Source organism: Chenopodium album, chromosome 13 (genome assembly GCF_948465745.1).
Source record: "Chenopodium album chromosome 13, dcCheAlbu1.1, whole genome shotgun sequence".
NCBI lineage: Eukaryota > Viridiplantae > Streptophyta > Magnoliopsida > Caryophyllales > Amaranthaceae > Chenopodium > Chenopodium album.
In genome coordinates this window covers 50179758-50196831 of record NC_137846.1, presented here as the reverse complement: position 1 = coordinate 50196831, position 17074 = coordinate 50179758, and the positions used below count along the sequence as shown (strand labels likewise).

Below are 17074 nucleotides of genomic sequence, written 5' to 3'. Positions count from 1 at the left end.
AAAGTTTAACAGAAGAGGTAATTTAGTGGGGAAAGAGAATGTAAATACAAGAGGGGGTCGGGTAATCAACTTAAGAGACTCTAGGGGAAAGTGAGAAAATGAGGAGAAGGCATAACAAATTATGCATAGAAACACCAAAAGAAATCAAGTCAATCATCATCTCTTTACCCTTAGATGAATACCTAAACCAAATGGCCCCTAAACCAATACGGAGTATACAAGTTCAAAACATTGTTCACCTAGATAACAAAACATTGTTCACCTAGATAACATGCTCGGTTTTCGGAGCAAGGATCCTAGGATGCTTAGGTGATAAATCAGCGCGAGGAATTTAGTCATGAAGAGCTGAAAATAAATCAAACTCTTGATAGATTCCATCTTTTATATGATGTGTTCAGGCTGCAAGAATTCCATTTCAGCACACGCAAAAGGATATTATGCTGTGAGAATCCCATTTCGACACAGGCAGAAGTCCATCCTCATCTACAATTCTCCTGAACACAGAATCATTTTATAAAGGAACTACTTGAATCTTGCTCGGTTTCTTTTTTCTTTTAGATAGTAAAAAATATAAAAGTAGATGACTATACATAATAATCACTTTTGGTTTATGCGGATTAAGGCTTTGATTGATTAAGAAATACGAAGTATAAAAGCTATAAAAAGAAGACACAGATAACCAGGCTCATGTGGACAGCATCAAACAAGCATTGGATATGCTGTTTTCTTTTTCCATAGAAGACTAGCAAACTCTATTTGAATTTAGATAATCAGGCTGAACTACAAAACTCCTCCCTATTAACTTCTCCACAGGGCAAATTCGATAGCTTCATTCAATCACTGAAACTTCTCCACCCCAACTACAGCAAGCGATAACATTTGGAATTACAGGATGGAAAGCAACATCTATGCATGGCTGATTATAACCTTTTACTTTCTTTATGAGATTGGATGATCTGACACTGTAAAAATATATTTCACCATCCGAGGAACCAGAGGCAAGAATTTCACCATCCAAGTTGAAACAACACTTGACAGGAAAACCAAAAACACCATGTGATTCATACCTCTTGTACTTGTCTAGTCTGAATGGATGTTTAGTGGAGAATATAGCAATATAGTTTCCATTTGACTGAGCCACAAATGAAGGTTCGAAAGGATGACATCTAACACAAGGGCATGTATAAGCTTCCACATAAACCTGTGAACAAAGAGGTGGACAGAAACAAGTTACACACTGGATTTTCTCAGCTGAAAACAAAGAGAGCGAAGCCCCTAGACATGTACTTTGTGAGCATAATATTTCAAAAACTTTCAAACAACTAGAGCTGTGTCCGGTTACAAAAGAAAGGAACAAACAAGAAGCTAAAGAGCAACCTGATTGGACAGAGGCACCTCCCGAGAAACATCCCAGACAATGAGAGAGTTCTCACTAAGATTGGTTTGGGATACATCGCTTGAAGAGATAAATTGCTTGCCATCATTCATGAATTCAACATCAAGTATCGGTCCAAGGCGTCGAACATACTCACGAACCACCTTTCCTGCTCGAATATCCCACAGTTTCAGGAGGCCCTTTGATCCACCCGAGAGGAACAGATTGGAGTTGTGTGGATGAAACTTAATAGCCGTAACAGCCTGGTCTTCTGTAAAATTCTGAGTTTCCATACCCTTCTCGACGTCGACCAACCTTGATGAGCAATCATAGCCACAAGAAAGAATGAACTGTCCCTGAGGTGACCACCTCACATCTTTCACAGCCGCATTATGAAAATGAAATACACGTGCTTTTTTATGTTGCTCACTCCATACATTCCATATGTAGACAAAATTATCCATTCCAGCAGAGGCTAAAAGGTGGGCTGCACGCTAGATTTGATGAACAAATAAAAAAAACCTCATGAGGCAAAATTTTGAAGCATAAAAGCTCAAGTATAGTATATAGATAACAACATTTAAAACACGTTCATCTAGTAAAGAATTGATCACATTCAGATTTACTGTCCGATTGGTATACAGATCATAGATTAAGGAAAATGAGTTTCGAAGTGATTTCTGAGACTTTTAAGACATCCCATTTGGCCATTTAGATTATAACGGTAATGCACCTCATCTACCTACCATGTGTTTTCTTTCATTGATTATCCTTACAATTCATTACCGCCTAAGAGCTTATGAAGAAACAACACTTGAGAAAATTATAATTGAGGACATCCACGAGAATACATGTGTTTTCTACTGAGTTCCAATTGCCCTTTTGTTGCGCCCCACACCCCCCCCCCCCCTACCCCCCCTCCCCCCCAAAAAAAAAAAAAAAAAAATAAACAAACACCTTTACACTAGAGTACTAGATCACTAATATATCTGTTGTTTTCTGGACTGTAGAGAAACAAACTCACACTCTTTAGCCTCAAAGGGGTGTAGAGACACCAGCCAAATCTTGCTAACTTAAACGATTGACCTCAGTGGCTTGCAATGAGACCCCTAAGATTCTAAGAAGCGTAGGTGGAAGGCACACTGGCAGCTTACCTTGATGCTAGGTGAGGTAAGCCTATGTAGATCGTAATATAACCCTTTGGTGTGTGATAAGTTGTGTATTGCACGTGTTTTTGAGCCTTTTAGGTAGTTTTCGAGTCTAGCTTAGTTGCTCATAAATTATTTTTGCTTGATTTAAGTTTGATTATGATCATAAGATGCTTTTCTGGTAGTTTCGCTGTTTTCGATGTATTTCTGGATTCATAAGGCTAATTCGAAGGTTTTATGAAGTTAGATCATAATCATAGCTCACAACTCGTTTTGAAGGTCAATGTTTGAAGTTTGAGTGAAGAGAAGCCAAGAAATATGAAGTTTTGAATTAGGCATGCCCATGCATAATTGAAGATGTCTGTGTTGTGTCGAGTGCATCCCACCGGCTGCCACATTCTAAGGAAGACACGGCCATGTTGAATAAGGGCATGGCAATGCTCCATCGAGTACTATGCCCCAATAAGGCGCGCCCATCCCGATGAAAGTAAGGTGCACCTGGTTTTCCATGTGTCTTAATTGAAGAGAACTGTAGGGGAGGCACCAGCTAATCCTACACTTCCGAATCAAATTACTGCTGACTTGGAGCTAGTGGTAGAACCTGAAGAAGTGTAGGAGGTGTGCCAAAGGGAAGAAGGGGGCAAGCCTAGCACTGAAGTTCTGCTTAAATGGCAAGGTTTGCCCGACTTTGAGGCCATTTAGGAGGACTTTGACGCGATTAACCCCGGGTTTCCATCTTTCCACCTTGAGGACAAGGTGAATGTCAGCGGGGGAGTAATGCTATGAACCGGGCCGGACCACTCCGGCAGCCAATCCAGTTTTGTGAGAGAAGGCACAAGAAAGAAGCCAAGAGACAAGATCAGCAACAACTTGTAGCAGGAAGAAGACAAAAAATTTTAATGTTCCACTAAGGAGTGTTGCATCCGAATTGCTGTGGTGAAAGCCACCTTAGCAATACATGACAAAGAATTAACTACTAGGGTACTTTTGTATGAGGGAAGGCTTGGTATATAAGCAGTAGCAATGCAACAGTAGTAGATATGTTATAGGAATGCTTAGGGTATTTTGATTAATGTTTGTAAATAACGGCTACAAGAACTATAGGCTAAGCTTAAAGCTTGCTCCTTGAAGAAGAGTACAGCTACTACTACTCTATTACTAATTTCTCCAATAACATATCTACTACTGTTGCATTGCTTTTCTATTGATATACCAAGCCTTCCCTCATACAAAAGTACCCTAGTAATTAAGTCTTTGTCATGTATTGCTTAGGTGGCTTTCACCACAGCAATTCGAATGCCACACCCCTTAGTGGAACATTAATATTTTTTGTCTTCTTCCTGCTACAAGTTGTTACTGCTGCTGATCTTGTCTCTTGGCTTCTTTCTTGTGGCTGCTGGAGTAGTCCGACCCGATTTATAGCATCCCACAAGGAATGGTGGATGAGTATGGGCTTCCCTGACCATGTATTGATAGTTTTTCAGAAAAAGAAAAAAAAATGACTAAGACGAGAAGCAAGTAGGGATGGCAATGGATCGGGTCCACCCAGACCCACACTGGAAATTTTGGAGGTGGACCCAGATCCGACCCAGACCCACACTCGAAATTTTGGAGGCGGACCTAGATCCGACCCAGACCCACACTCGAAATTTTGGAGGCGGACCCAGATCCAACCCAGACCCACTGGGTCCTAAAAAATCAGACCCTAACCAAGATCCATCGGATCTAGCGGGTATAGGGTCTAAAACGGGTCTAAACTGGGTCTAACTATAATTTTTATTAATTTTTTATAATCTTTTATTGATATTACAAATCTAATTTATATAAATAAAGTATGCATTTTTCAAGAGCATTCGGCATGCCATATAAAAAAAAGGTATTATTTTGTCCAATGAAAAATTAGATTAATAATTTATTTTAGAATTAAAAAATTTACTCGCCACCTAAGCAAAAGTGAAATAAGATTTAAGAATATTGACACATAGGTAAAAACAATAAATAGAGAATAATTAAAATTCAAATTCAAATTATTTTAAAAAACCAATAATTATCTTCTCTAAAAAAAATAAAAATAAAAAGAGTACTCCCTCTGTCCCATTTTACTTGCAACATTTTGAATGGACACGCTTGCCGATGCACATGTTTGACCGTTAATATTTTTAATTATATATTTATAAAGTCTTCAAAAATTTTATATTAAGAAACTATACATTAAAATAAATCCAACAATATCTTAAAATAAATCCAACAATATCTTACATGATTACATTAACTTTCATATAATAGCTAAAAAAGATGGTCAAAGTGAGATGTGTGAATAGTGCAAAAGTCAAAACGTTGCGAGTAATTTGGGACGGAGGGAGTAATAATTATCTGTTTTCACATATATGGATGCAAATTTTTGATCGCAAATATCTTTAATCTCTCCCTAGCAAATATTATAAAAGTTTGATTTTAATAAAGTACTCATCGAGACGAATAAAACTAAATCTCATATGACTAATTCCCCATAATTTTTAATAGTTAAACGATTATAAATGAGACTAACATTTTAAACAGAACGAGTATATTAAATAAACGCATAGGCAAAAGACTTATTTTGATCAATAAAAAAAAACGAGATTTGTCATTTCTTTTTTGAATTAAAAATTTAAATTGTCACATAAGCAAAATTAGTGAAAAAGGTTTGGGATTTTAAATTCAAGCGTCGCGTAATACAAATAAAACAACAAAAGATAACTTTAGTGTTAAAATTAAAAAATTATCTTATGATATTAGGAATTTTATCCATATATCTAATGAATGATCTTCATAAATATACAAAATTTTAAATTAAATAAAATGATTTACTAGAACCGTGCATCCGGGTTTGGATCTAGTTTATAACTATACTAATATTTAAAAATACTCCCTTCATCCCCTTTTGATAGTCACTTATGCCATTTTTGGTGACCCAAAATGTTAGTCACATTTGCTTTTTTCAAGTACCATTAATATTATTTTTGTACCAAAATTCTCTCCTATTTGCAAAAATATTTGTGCAAATTTAATTTTCCCATGTACTTTAATTACTCTCTCTCTACTTTTTTGCATACCCAATATAAATTTAGTTTTTCAATGTACTTTTGCTACTTCTTATTTATGTTTATTAATTCCCGTGATTTTCAACCAAAAATGACTATCAAAAGGGCACGGAGGGAGTAATTAAAGATGCATTAAAAAAACTTGTTCATAATTTTGACACACAGGTAATTTGTTCATTAAAAAGTAAAGACTGCATGAAAAAAAAAAAATCTTAAAAACTAAATTTCTTGGCTGTATCGACTTTCTCTAAAGTCTATCATCTCATCCTCTAATTACGTAGTATATTATTAAATTATATCTGATTAAGTGGTTTTTTTAATAATATTATATCTGATATATATTAAAATTTATTAAAAAAAAATTTAAAAACGTGTCCATAGGTCGGATCTAGGTCTACATTTTTTGGATCCAAACCCAACCCATTGAACTTAGACCCAGACCCATCGGGTCTAAAATTTAAGGACCGAGACCCTAAAATATGGATCGGGTCCAATCGGGTCTAGGACCCACTGCCATCCCTAGAAGCAAGGCCTACTTTATGATAGTCGTTAGTTCCACGGCTTTTGGGATAAAATTCCCAACAAAAGGTAGTTCATGAATACTCCCTTATCATATTTTAATCTACCAAAAAGAATTTTACTATTTTGCAATGGCGTTTTTAAAAAGGAGAGACTTTTGTTTTAACCCAATTTGCTAGCAATATATGGTATTAACCTTTATAATATATGACATCATATGAATTTCTTTTTTTTTTTTTTCCACAGAATGTAAGGGTTGAAAGAAGTGAAGAAGCTTCATTACAACTTCATAAATTCAAAAACCAGAAGAGAAACGAGAGAGACAAGGGATCGGTTGGCTTTTTCCTTCTTATGTGCAAAAAATAAGAGGGTGGCCACTTGCGATTGAAACAAAATTTTCAGGTTGTGGATAAGATGGAAGTAGGCATTAATGAAAATGAAGATTATGTTGACAATGTTGATGACTTCGATAATGAATTAGAGATACTTTAATGTTCATTACCTAACATTCACCTGTTGACTTACATAAGATTCATTTGTTTCACCATCTTCAAAAGTGTAATCTTTTAAAAAAAATTGTACTGGCTCGGCCTAATAGAAATTGCCTAACCATTGTTTGCGTTGGACTTTGCAAATATTCAACTCACTTGACTAAGCTCCTCCAAATCATAAAACAAAAGTATACAATCATTATTTGACAATGCGCAAAGTTTCATATTTACATTGCATTATGGTTTCTAAAGCTCTTATTTGAGTCTTTGCAAGAAGATTCCCATCTTTGCATAAAACAAATATACTACCATCTTAATTCTAGATGCTTCATAAATAAAACAACAAATGCCAAACAGTACTCCGTATGTTCCAGTTCCAAATCAGAGATTTACAGTATTCATCTTTCTTTTCTACCACAAATATAGACCAATACCAACAAAATCTACAAGGGATAGATGATTCGGATGACTTCAAACAAGATATGTAAATGTTGAAGACTATAAGAGAAAGCATGCAACATTCATTATAGTTCTTCATTTACCAAACCTCACTTTTTCATTAGTTAAGAAATATTCATCAACCATTGCACCATATTCCTATAATGGAAACATAAAAATAGTAACACCATTTTTCTACTTGGTAATTTACTAGTCCACTACATCTTTACTCTACCACATCTCTCTACACTTCTCCACACCCCTTACCCCCACTGTTGCTCTCCATTCTCACTACCCACGGCAACGCAACAACCAATTCCTTTTTCATCGGCACCAACACCAAAACTTCCATCTATTCTCATCATCTTCTCTAATGGACCACCACTATTAACTACACTCACCATCTTCTGTGACCGGCCACAACCATCAACACCATATTCACAGAACAACAGTCACCGTTATATTGTGATTGAATATGATTAATGATCAAATTCAATTGTTAAAAGCCTTGATTAAGGCTTTATATAGGTATACAATTGTTTCTTCTCATTCCTTTTCTTGCTTTCTGTGGTTTGTATTATAACGTTATTATTGTGGGTGGATTGAATTTTTAGGTCCACTTACATAGTGTTTTCCAGTAATTTCATTCTATCAACGCTTTTAGTCTTCTTTGATGAGCATCAAAGTGGTGGGGGTTAAAATAATGTGACAATAGTGTTGATGATGTGTCTTGGTGCTTGGTGTTGGATGGTAATGGTAGAGTAATGTGACACTGGTGGACTAATGGTGGTTGATAATGTTTTTTGGTGCTTGGTGTTGTCGTGTTAGATGGCAAGAGTAATGTTAGTCCTTTTCACATCCTCGCCCAAAACCTTAAAAAGTATGTCATATAGAAATGGTGCAATCATTAATGAACAGAGGAAGTATTAAGAAGGTCGATGTGTTATCCATATACTAAAATTAGTCCAAAGGAAAAAGCAAGCCCTTTATGATGAAGCAATTTTTCTACAACCTAGTACTAAAGTCAAAATATTAAAAAAGGGAACTTAAAATCCTGACGTGGGGAAGCTATACCTTCAATATCTTGTTGATCTCAATGCACAAAAAGGCTTAATGCACATATAGTAAGGCTCAATATCACAACGCGCAGGCCTCGGTGTTCAAGGTTTGTTAAAGTAAGGTGCATATATTAAACAATATAAAAATTCTTGAAAAATTGTTGTGTGCCTCCAGGGAGTGCGCCTTAAGCTATACCTTAGTGCGCCTCCAAATTTATACAAATCATCTTCCACATTTCAACGTCATTTTCTTTTGATCCTAGTTTTTTTAAGTTACAGGAGCAAGTTCATCCCAAAGAAATCTAATGATACGTGCCAACAGGATATATGAGCAAATGATAATCAACACTTTTCCCTTACGACAAAAACTACAGCCACTGGGGAAAAAACATTCTCTAAAAACGTTTTCTGTTAAATGTAGGTATGTAGAGAGAGATCTAAAATAGAATTATCTTCTTTAGACTTTTATAAAAACTCTTTTAACACTAAAGGAGCCACTTCACTCAACAATCTCAATTTATCTGGTCATATTAATCAAAATCGACCTCCTCAACATACACATATTAAAAGCCTTGAAATTTGGTGATCTTCCCAATCAAGAACCTTAAATCACACTTTGAAATTGGCCAACAATCCTAAAATACCATTCCCTACTCCTTTGCGAAGAAAAGGCTTCACCATCACCTTAATTTCTTTTACAATGCCAAATTTCATTCACCATTAAAAAAACTCAAATGCTACCTTGTTTTAAGAGCTTCAATGTCAACCCCAACTTATAGCATAAAACATACATTCTTCTCCATAAACAAAGAAAATCTCTTATCAATATTATTGTTAAACCTTAGGAAGTCTTGTTGAATAATTTTTTCTTTTTACAAAGAAGTCCTATTGATTATTTATAGCTCTATAATAAGCATAAGTATATTAACCTAATAAGAAAAAGTATAACACTAGAAAATTGATGTCAAAAATATGAAGAATACTAAAGACCTCCTTAAGGATTTTATTTCCTCTTCACAAAAATTGGATATATACTCCCTCCGTTTTTAAATACTTACTCTATTTCTTAGTGCGTGGAGTTTTAGGATAAATTAGGATAAAGTAATAAAATATAGAGATAGTGGGGTTAGTGGAACGTAAATTGGAGGAAAGAGAATCTAAAAGTAATAAAATTGGATCTCACTAGTTGAGTGAAATGAATTAAATATTATAAAAGCTATCCAAATAAGGAAATGTAGCAAGTATTTAAAAACGGCCGCAAAAGGAAAGTGGAGCAAGTATTTAAAAATAGAGGGAGTAGTACCATAGGAAAAAACAATAACATAAAGTCTTTCATGAAATCTCTCAAAAGAGCATAAAAAGAAGACCTAAATTGGGTGATTGAAGAAACTCCAACCCATAGCCGAACAAGCTAACTAAAAACTCTACATTATTGACTTTCTAGTTTATATCATGATTGGAAAATAAAAAAAGCACATGAAAATTATCTAAGTTTGCAACCACCTGCCATTATAATAATGCCTTTCTTCAATTTCCAAAAATACAAAATGAGCCTACTAAATCAATTTACTAGGAAATGTATTCTTTTGAGAATTGACATGTGAAAATCCAATAAAACATGATCAAAGGCTCAAAGCATTTTGCAAGAGCTACAAACTGATCTAATAGCAAATAAAAAAGATATATATGTGATCATTTGTGGTTAATGATAGAATGTCCTCGCCAATTTAGACTCTTTTCTTTTCACCTTAAACTTATAATATTCAATAAAAAAAAATATTTCAAGTTCAATAGAAAAAATATTTCACATCAGCAGTACAAATAATTTACGATCAGTAAAAATAACTTTAAATACTAAAAATCAATAACTTTATATATATATATATTTAAATACTAAATACTAAAAATCAATATATATATATATATATATATATATATATATATATATATATATATATATATATATATATATATATATATATATATATATATATATATATATATATATATATATATAAGTTTTACAAAAACAATTTAAGTTCGCAAAAATAATTTAAGTTCAACATATATAATTTAACTTCAAAGAAAAAAATAAAGTTCAAAGAAAAAAAAAAAATTTATTTTAAGTTCAACAAAAATAATTTAAATTCAATAAAATATTATGTGAATAAAACAGGGCCTTACTAGTTACTTAGACTCAACTGTAAGGAGTAAGCACTATGCAACAAGTACATATCACCAGTTCACCACCACCAATCAAGCTAATAGTTAAACTTCAGTCTATGTTGCTCAAAATCATATATGGTATGGTATCCTACTTTCACAATTGGCAAAGCTGGAATTTCAAGGCAAGGATATGGGGACACAACAAAATAGATTAAAGAAAATTAATTTCCTAATTCAAGAGTAATTATAAATAAATTGAAAAGGCCAAAGAAAATCAAAAGTATCAAATTCCATGTTAATTAAAAGTTTTGAGTTATCAAAGTGTTGAAGACAATCAAACAAGAAATGAAAGCGAAGAGAGGTGAGAACAGGAAAGACTAGCCATAAAGTTAAAGTACCAGGTGGAATTTTCTCTCTTATTCTACGAATTATTCTATTCTATCCCCTTCCTATCCATGGATGATAGTTATAAAAACAAGAATGTGAGTTACTCAATTCGTCACCACTCACCATTGTTGGAGAAGACCATAGGAAAGGTAGTTGTAAAAACAAGTCACTTTACCATGATAGGATACACATTCATGACAAAAGCCCCATTGTTTAAGCAAAAAATTGGTAAATATTAACCCCCCCCCCCCCCCCTCCCCAAAAAAAAAAAAAAAATTACTAGAACGAAACGTTTTTTGAATTGCTTCCTCCTTACAATCAATCTTCCTTTATACTTACCCTATCAAATTTCCAGAAAACCTCAAATCCTCAATACAAATTTCATACACATATCTGGTCGTGTCATGTTAACCTGAATTGTTTTGTAGTACAAATCATGTAGTCTCCATTGGATTAGATATAGTGGCGCCTCGATAATTCATGGTGATTATTTTGTTCTTAAAGGAAACTTGAATTCCACCTCTTCTTCAAGGACGTGAGGCATATACCAAACATCCACCTTAGAACTAACACTGGGGAATAACTTCTACTATGGGAAGCTATCAGACAATTTTGAAAACTCGGAATGAGGAAATACGTGTAAGATTATTTTCAATTGGATGCAAAACTACCAAGGCTCAAACCTTGGGAATAGAATAAAGACTAGATATATGGCAACAATTATTTTAAGATTTGTCATGATATTGTGTTTGGTTTCTTAAAAAAGTATGCCAACTCCACATCATTTTCATAATTTAAGTAATTTCATAAATGTATACTTTTTATTTATTTATTTATTTATTTTCAAATAGCCTAGTGTCTTCCCTATATGAAACACAAGAGATCACTAAAAAAAATCTTAACAAATCTTTGCCTAACACTTTATCTTAAAAATCTTAGTTTGCTACACCAAAATCAAAGTCATAAAACAGATCAGAACGCATTTATACAAGTGATCATCAGTAATTAAGACCCCTTGAATATCAACATCACAAGCCTTCTTCTGCCTCTAATTCAAAGTTAAAACCTAAGCCTCCTTGCATATTCCACAAGTATCTAGGCCATACTTGCCAAAGGCTAAGCCAAATGAAAAGAAAAATTTATTACTACGCTCTTTAAGCAACATTGCAAGGGGCAATACATTTATACATGTTTACCCTACCAGGCTACCAGCACAAATTTTTCTAGAAACTTAAATTCCCTCTACTTGTCAGCTTTTTTGTCACAAATTCCATTTGCCAAAGTAATACACAACAACATAACATATCTTTAGCAACAAAAGTCACACATATTTTTTTATTTTTTTTTCACATAATTCCATTTGTCAAAGTAAACTATGGCATAACAACCATATCTGGCCCTGTCAAGTAAACCAATCTAGTACACTCTTGGTTCGTGAACCACCTATTTCCAAGCATTGTTTCTTCAATTGCCCAAGAGTCCAAACTTCCTACTCAAATGTCACAAAGCCTTGCAACTAATAAATTTCCTTTAATGCGTCAAGCCTCTACAAGTTACTAGGTCAATATAAAACCCATGAAATCACAGCTGATGCCAAAGTAGCCTCCCCTCCGATCCTACACCCTAAATCTTTATTTCATTAATATCTTCAAGGGTGTCTAAATATTAATGATAAATAATGAATTTTATATGATATTGGGAAAGTAGGACAATAAGGAGGTTCAGCTAGCAAAATTCAAAAAAATTTTCCATATTCAGATTTAACCTATACTCTAACTCTCACTTCTCAACATGTATTCATATACGCAGCTGCTAATGGCCTGTCCTTAAGAATAGATTCACTGAAGCTCCAATCAAGTAGCCACAAACCATAGCTATTCGAAAATGAGAGTGAGAATGTGTAGAGAGAGAGAGAGAGAGAGAGAGAGAGAGAGAGAGAGAGAGAGAGAGAGAGAGGTTACTTCATGTAAAGTAGGGGTATTTCTCATTTAATTTGAGCTCAAATATTTTCTTTTTCATCTTTTTACAGTTTGCAGGTATGGAAAATGGAAACACATGTAGTTAAGAAACGTTTTGTTTCAAATGTGTTCTGTTGGGTTTTATGATTCATAGAAATAGAAATACATGGTGGGGCAGTATAGTGCTTCGTAGGTGAGTTCCTGAGATAAGAAAATTTGGCATTTGATATCACTGAATAACTAATGCTTTTACAAAATTTTTTTGAAGGACCCATGTTGAAATGTTCTGCTAATCAACTTCACTCATGTCGTAACTTGTTTTAGCATTATTAAATCCAATAAAGATATCATAACGACACCACACATAGAGAAGCACACAGTAGACGCTTGGCCAAAAATGACAATATCATGACGCTAAATGTAAATTAAGTCCAACTTACCTACATTGCTATATAAAATCAAATTCTATTGGAATTCTTAACGAGTTGATACAATTAAAGTGCATCAAATGAAGAAAGGTTAACTTAATCCAATCCAGTAGAGGAAACAATAACTAACCATGACTTGTTGACCATTGCACAGCATTGACTGCTTTCACGTGTCCATTTAAACCAATAGACAACCTGAAAGGTAATTTGTTCTTCTCTGCACATGAATTTGTTCGCTTCTTCAAAGACAACAAAATGTCTGGCCGCACATATGCTGAAGAAATACTCCCTATTTCTGCCAAAAATAGAGCAGTGAGTGTGAGACTGTAACTGAGGTTTCAGTGATTCAAGTGTGGATATGAAGAAAGTGCATTTGTCATTTTTTCATTTTTCATTTGTGCAATAAGTATTTGAGAGGAGAAGGGGGTGGAACAGGTTAGATACAATAAGTATAAGAGGGGGGTAGCAAAGGATTACAATTGTGGCACTCTCACTTCAAAATAGAGAGAAAAAAAATTACTTGTACACATTACTGAAATGGAAACTTTTTTGACAAAATTTCTTATAAGAAAACATATAATAGGGACCTTGGCCGAAATGATGGTGTGGTGTATGGGACAAATCTTCAGATCAATTTCTTTGTAGAGAAGTAGACAAGAGGCAGAGAAATAGGGTTTATTCTTGAGAAAAAAGATCTGGAAGAGGACGGGAAAGCAGCAGATTTTACTCGAATATCTTTTTACTTACATACATGAAGTCCATAAGTATGAGACTAGGTAGAATTGTTTCTGTCGTCTATTAATGAGCTTTTACCCTCCACCCAGGAAACCATGTTAAAAAAAATACTACATCCGTTTTTATTTAGTTGGCATCTTTCTTTTATTACCCTTGCCAGCGCACTATTTTAATGATTAATATCTCAAATTCTCAACAGTAGATTATTATAAAAAGTGGATATTAATAAAATACATTGAGATGATTCAAACAAGATTCCACTTAACTATATTTTATAGTAGCTATAAATCACAAAAGCTAATCAAAGTGTAGTTTGTGAATAGTGTAAAAGTCAAATGGTGTACGGAGGTAGTATACTTTAAAAATAAAAAAAGAAAAAAAAAAGTGTTTTGAATAACTTTAGATAAACACAATAGAGTTGATGTATACAAGGTATATGATTGAATTTTTTATTACATAATTTTCATTAAACTTTTCCCAGTCGTTTTCTTGTTTCAAGAATTACCCCTTCCCTGTTTCCTGAGACCATAAATAGTTCCATGCTACCTGGTGGTACATGGTGTAGCAGTATACTTTTATACTAATTTTTTAAAAAAAAAAAAACTAGGAAACGAATTGTGTTCCCATAGACCCATACCCGTTCCACATACCTAAGCATACCACAACACAGGTAACACTAGTCCAGAGATCAAAATGTCCAGCCATTGTCATTGCATTAAGTTAGATAATGCGGCTTTCATCTCAGTATTTGTGTCCAGGATGTTACTTCAGTTTTTAATAATGAGTAATCTAGATACTAACAAGATCAGAGTTGCAGCAGCACATATTTCATTCCAAGAGCACAAAAAGGATAGTAAGAAGAGGCTGGTTATGAAAAGTAATAAAGAGACATGAAAATAGCTGTGAGGACATTGTGGACATCAATGAATTTGGTAGGCTAGACAGAGGTGTGAGATGATAACATGTGAACCAAGAATGTCAAGTAAAAATGAACTCATTTTTTGTCCTCGATATCCCTTTTTGATTTGCTTCCTAGCAACTCCCTTTCTCAACTTCATTCCTTTTCTAGACTCATATTTCCCTTGTACAACCAAACTTTATTTTTATTCTCTTTCTCGAATCACTTCCTATCAATTAATTAACTCAATTTCTTTCATTTCGTCTTTAGTGAGCCAAAAAGCCCCATAGTTTGTATTTCTATTCAATGCACTAGGTTCTTAAGTCAAGGAGAGAAATAACATGAGAGATAGTATGACTTGAATTTTGAAAATATCAATTGAGGCATAAGAGGAAGTAACACAAGGGAGAATTAAGGGATAAAAGGAGAGAAATTTCAAAGATAAAACTTATAAATAAAATCATATGATAAACAACAATATAAGATTAATTTTTATAGAAAACAAATACGTTACTGAAGCAGCTAAACTGAAGTACATCAAGAAGACAAGATGTCCTCAATAAGTAACAGGTTACACAAATACAACAAGTCCAATTCCTTTGTAATTTGTATGAATTGTATCTCCACTATAAAATAATTTGGGAAAGCACCAGCCACCTAATCCCATAAAAAGCTAAAAGGTTGACTTCATCCCACGATGACACACTCACAGGTAGCAGCAATACCATTAAAGATTTGCAGGTTCCGCTCTAGACCAATCCCAGATACTTGAAGGACTTATCTAAGTCTCATTAGACACATCAAAAAAGCCTCTCCAAAGGTAACAAGCCATTTCACAATTAAAAAAAAACATGAGAGCATGGCTCGGCATTAACTCAGCACATCACACAACTGCCATATGAAATAGCCAATTTGCTTTCCCTAATTTTGGATCAAATCATATGCACTAATTCTTCTGAATGCTCATTGTTCACACAAAAGCTCACACCTTAAGAGAATAATTTCCCTTCCAAATAAAGTTTGCTATTGGGAAAGTAGGACACTAAGAAGGCAAATTTAGACAAATAAGGGAAGCTTTATGAGATAAGAACCTCAAGAATCTTCTACAAGTTTTCTCATTGTCTTAACTTGAAATTGTTATCTAATTCGTATTTAATTAAATTTGCAACGGCAATTAGACACCAAATATATCACTCGATCACTTCGAGCCTCCTCCAACTTTTTGTACTAATAATCTTATACAAGTATTTCTCGGTCCATAATATCTTCTCTACCATTAATTCTTCCAAAAATGCACCTAAAATCTATTCAATCCATCCTTAATCACTAGGCAATCATTTCTCAACACTAAAACCCTAAAGTATCGGCATCGTTCCGGTTATTTACCTTCCTCATCATCTCACAATTGGTCATAAACACACAAAACTTCGACACTCAAAATCACAGTCCATCAAACAATTAATTCTCTTTCAACATCACAACTCAAAAATAATCCCATGCAGAACCATAAAAATACATTAATCAATCAACAGCAACTCAATAAATGTAATTTTTTCCCCAAATCTAACTATTTTTCCAATTCTAGGTTTTCCACAACAATCAATTGAATATAACCAAAAAAAATTACAGAAAATGAGAAAAATCATACCAGGTGAAGGAGGCAAGGTAGGAGAAGGCTCAGCATGAGTGGTTGAAGCAGACGCCATTAGAGCTTTCTCTCTCTTCGAGATGTACCTACCAGTACCGGAAATCGGAGCTCCGATTTGAGGATTCGGAGCCTGAACAACGGGTTTGTGAATTGGTTGATAATAGGGTTTGGGCCGCTTCGATGGAGGAGGAACGATTCTGGAAGGTTTGATTTGTTGTTCATCTTCATCGTCGGAACTATTTGAGTAGGTTTTGCAGAGAAGATCCATTTTACAGAATCCGAATGAAGTTTTTGATCGGATTATTTTGTTGGAGTGAGAACCGGTGGTGGTTTTGTTATGTTAATTTACTCTCTATTTTTCCTAATCTTGGCTTAGAGATAGCACTCGTCGGCCCGGCCTGGCCTATGGCACGACACAACCCGTCATAAAATGAGAACAACATAGGTTGTAGGCGCAAAGTAGGAATACCACGGTGCGTTATGACTGAGCCTAGGTCATATTCTTAGGAGAATTGCAATAAGGTATAGTTTGACAAGAATGACATGGTACAATAGCACGTGGGTTTGGGTAGTTCACAATCTACTATTTTGAAAACTTGCCACTCCACTACATGTAGCGAGTGAGTTCGTCTATGAATTTAGGTTATAAAAATGTGGTCGTGACACAAGACACGACCCAGAATCATCATCATGACTTAGGCCTGTTCACATTTACTGAACTGATTGGAGCTGCACTGAATTG

The 17074-nt window shown here is 34.3% G+C and overlaps 1 protein-coding gene across 1 annotated transcript; it reads right to left on the bottom strand.

The window, feature by feature from the left end:
• Positions 1-515: 515 nt before the first annotated feature.
• LOC145576821 (uncharacterized) lies at positions 516-16703 on the bottom strand. The gene is made up of 4 exons (XM_081634526.1): positions 16333-16703; positions 13182-13346; positions 1378-1862; positions 516-1201 (listed from the first exon to the last, which is right to left on the bottom strand). Exons 1-4 carry the CDS (start codon positions 16598-16600, stop codon positions 830-832), a joined length of 1290 nt encoding a protein of 429 aa, XP_081490652.1. The 5' UTR covers positions 16601-16703; the 3' UTR covers positions 516-829.
• Between the last annotated feature and the right edge of the window lie 371 nt (positions 16704-17074).

What these genes read in the sequence shown, in the direction of transcription:
- LOC145576821 (XM_081634526.1), bottom strand. Translation starts at nt 16,600, where the DNA reads ATGGATCTTCTCTGCAAAACCTACTCAAATAGTTCCGACGATGAAGAT. An exon ending in TACCTTGCCTCCTTCACCTG is followed by an intron (nt 13,347 to 16,332) that starts GTATGATTTTTC and finishes TATTTTTGGCAG; the next exon opens with AAATAGGGAGTATTTCTTCA. An exon ending in GCAATGGTCAACAAGTCATG is followed by an intron (nt 1,863 to 13,181) that starts GTTAGTTATTGT and finishes TCTAGCGTGCAG; the next exon opens with CCCACCTTTTAGCCTCTGCT.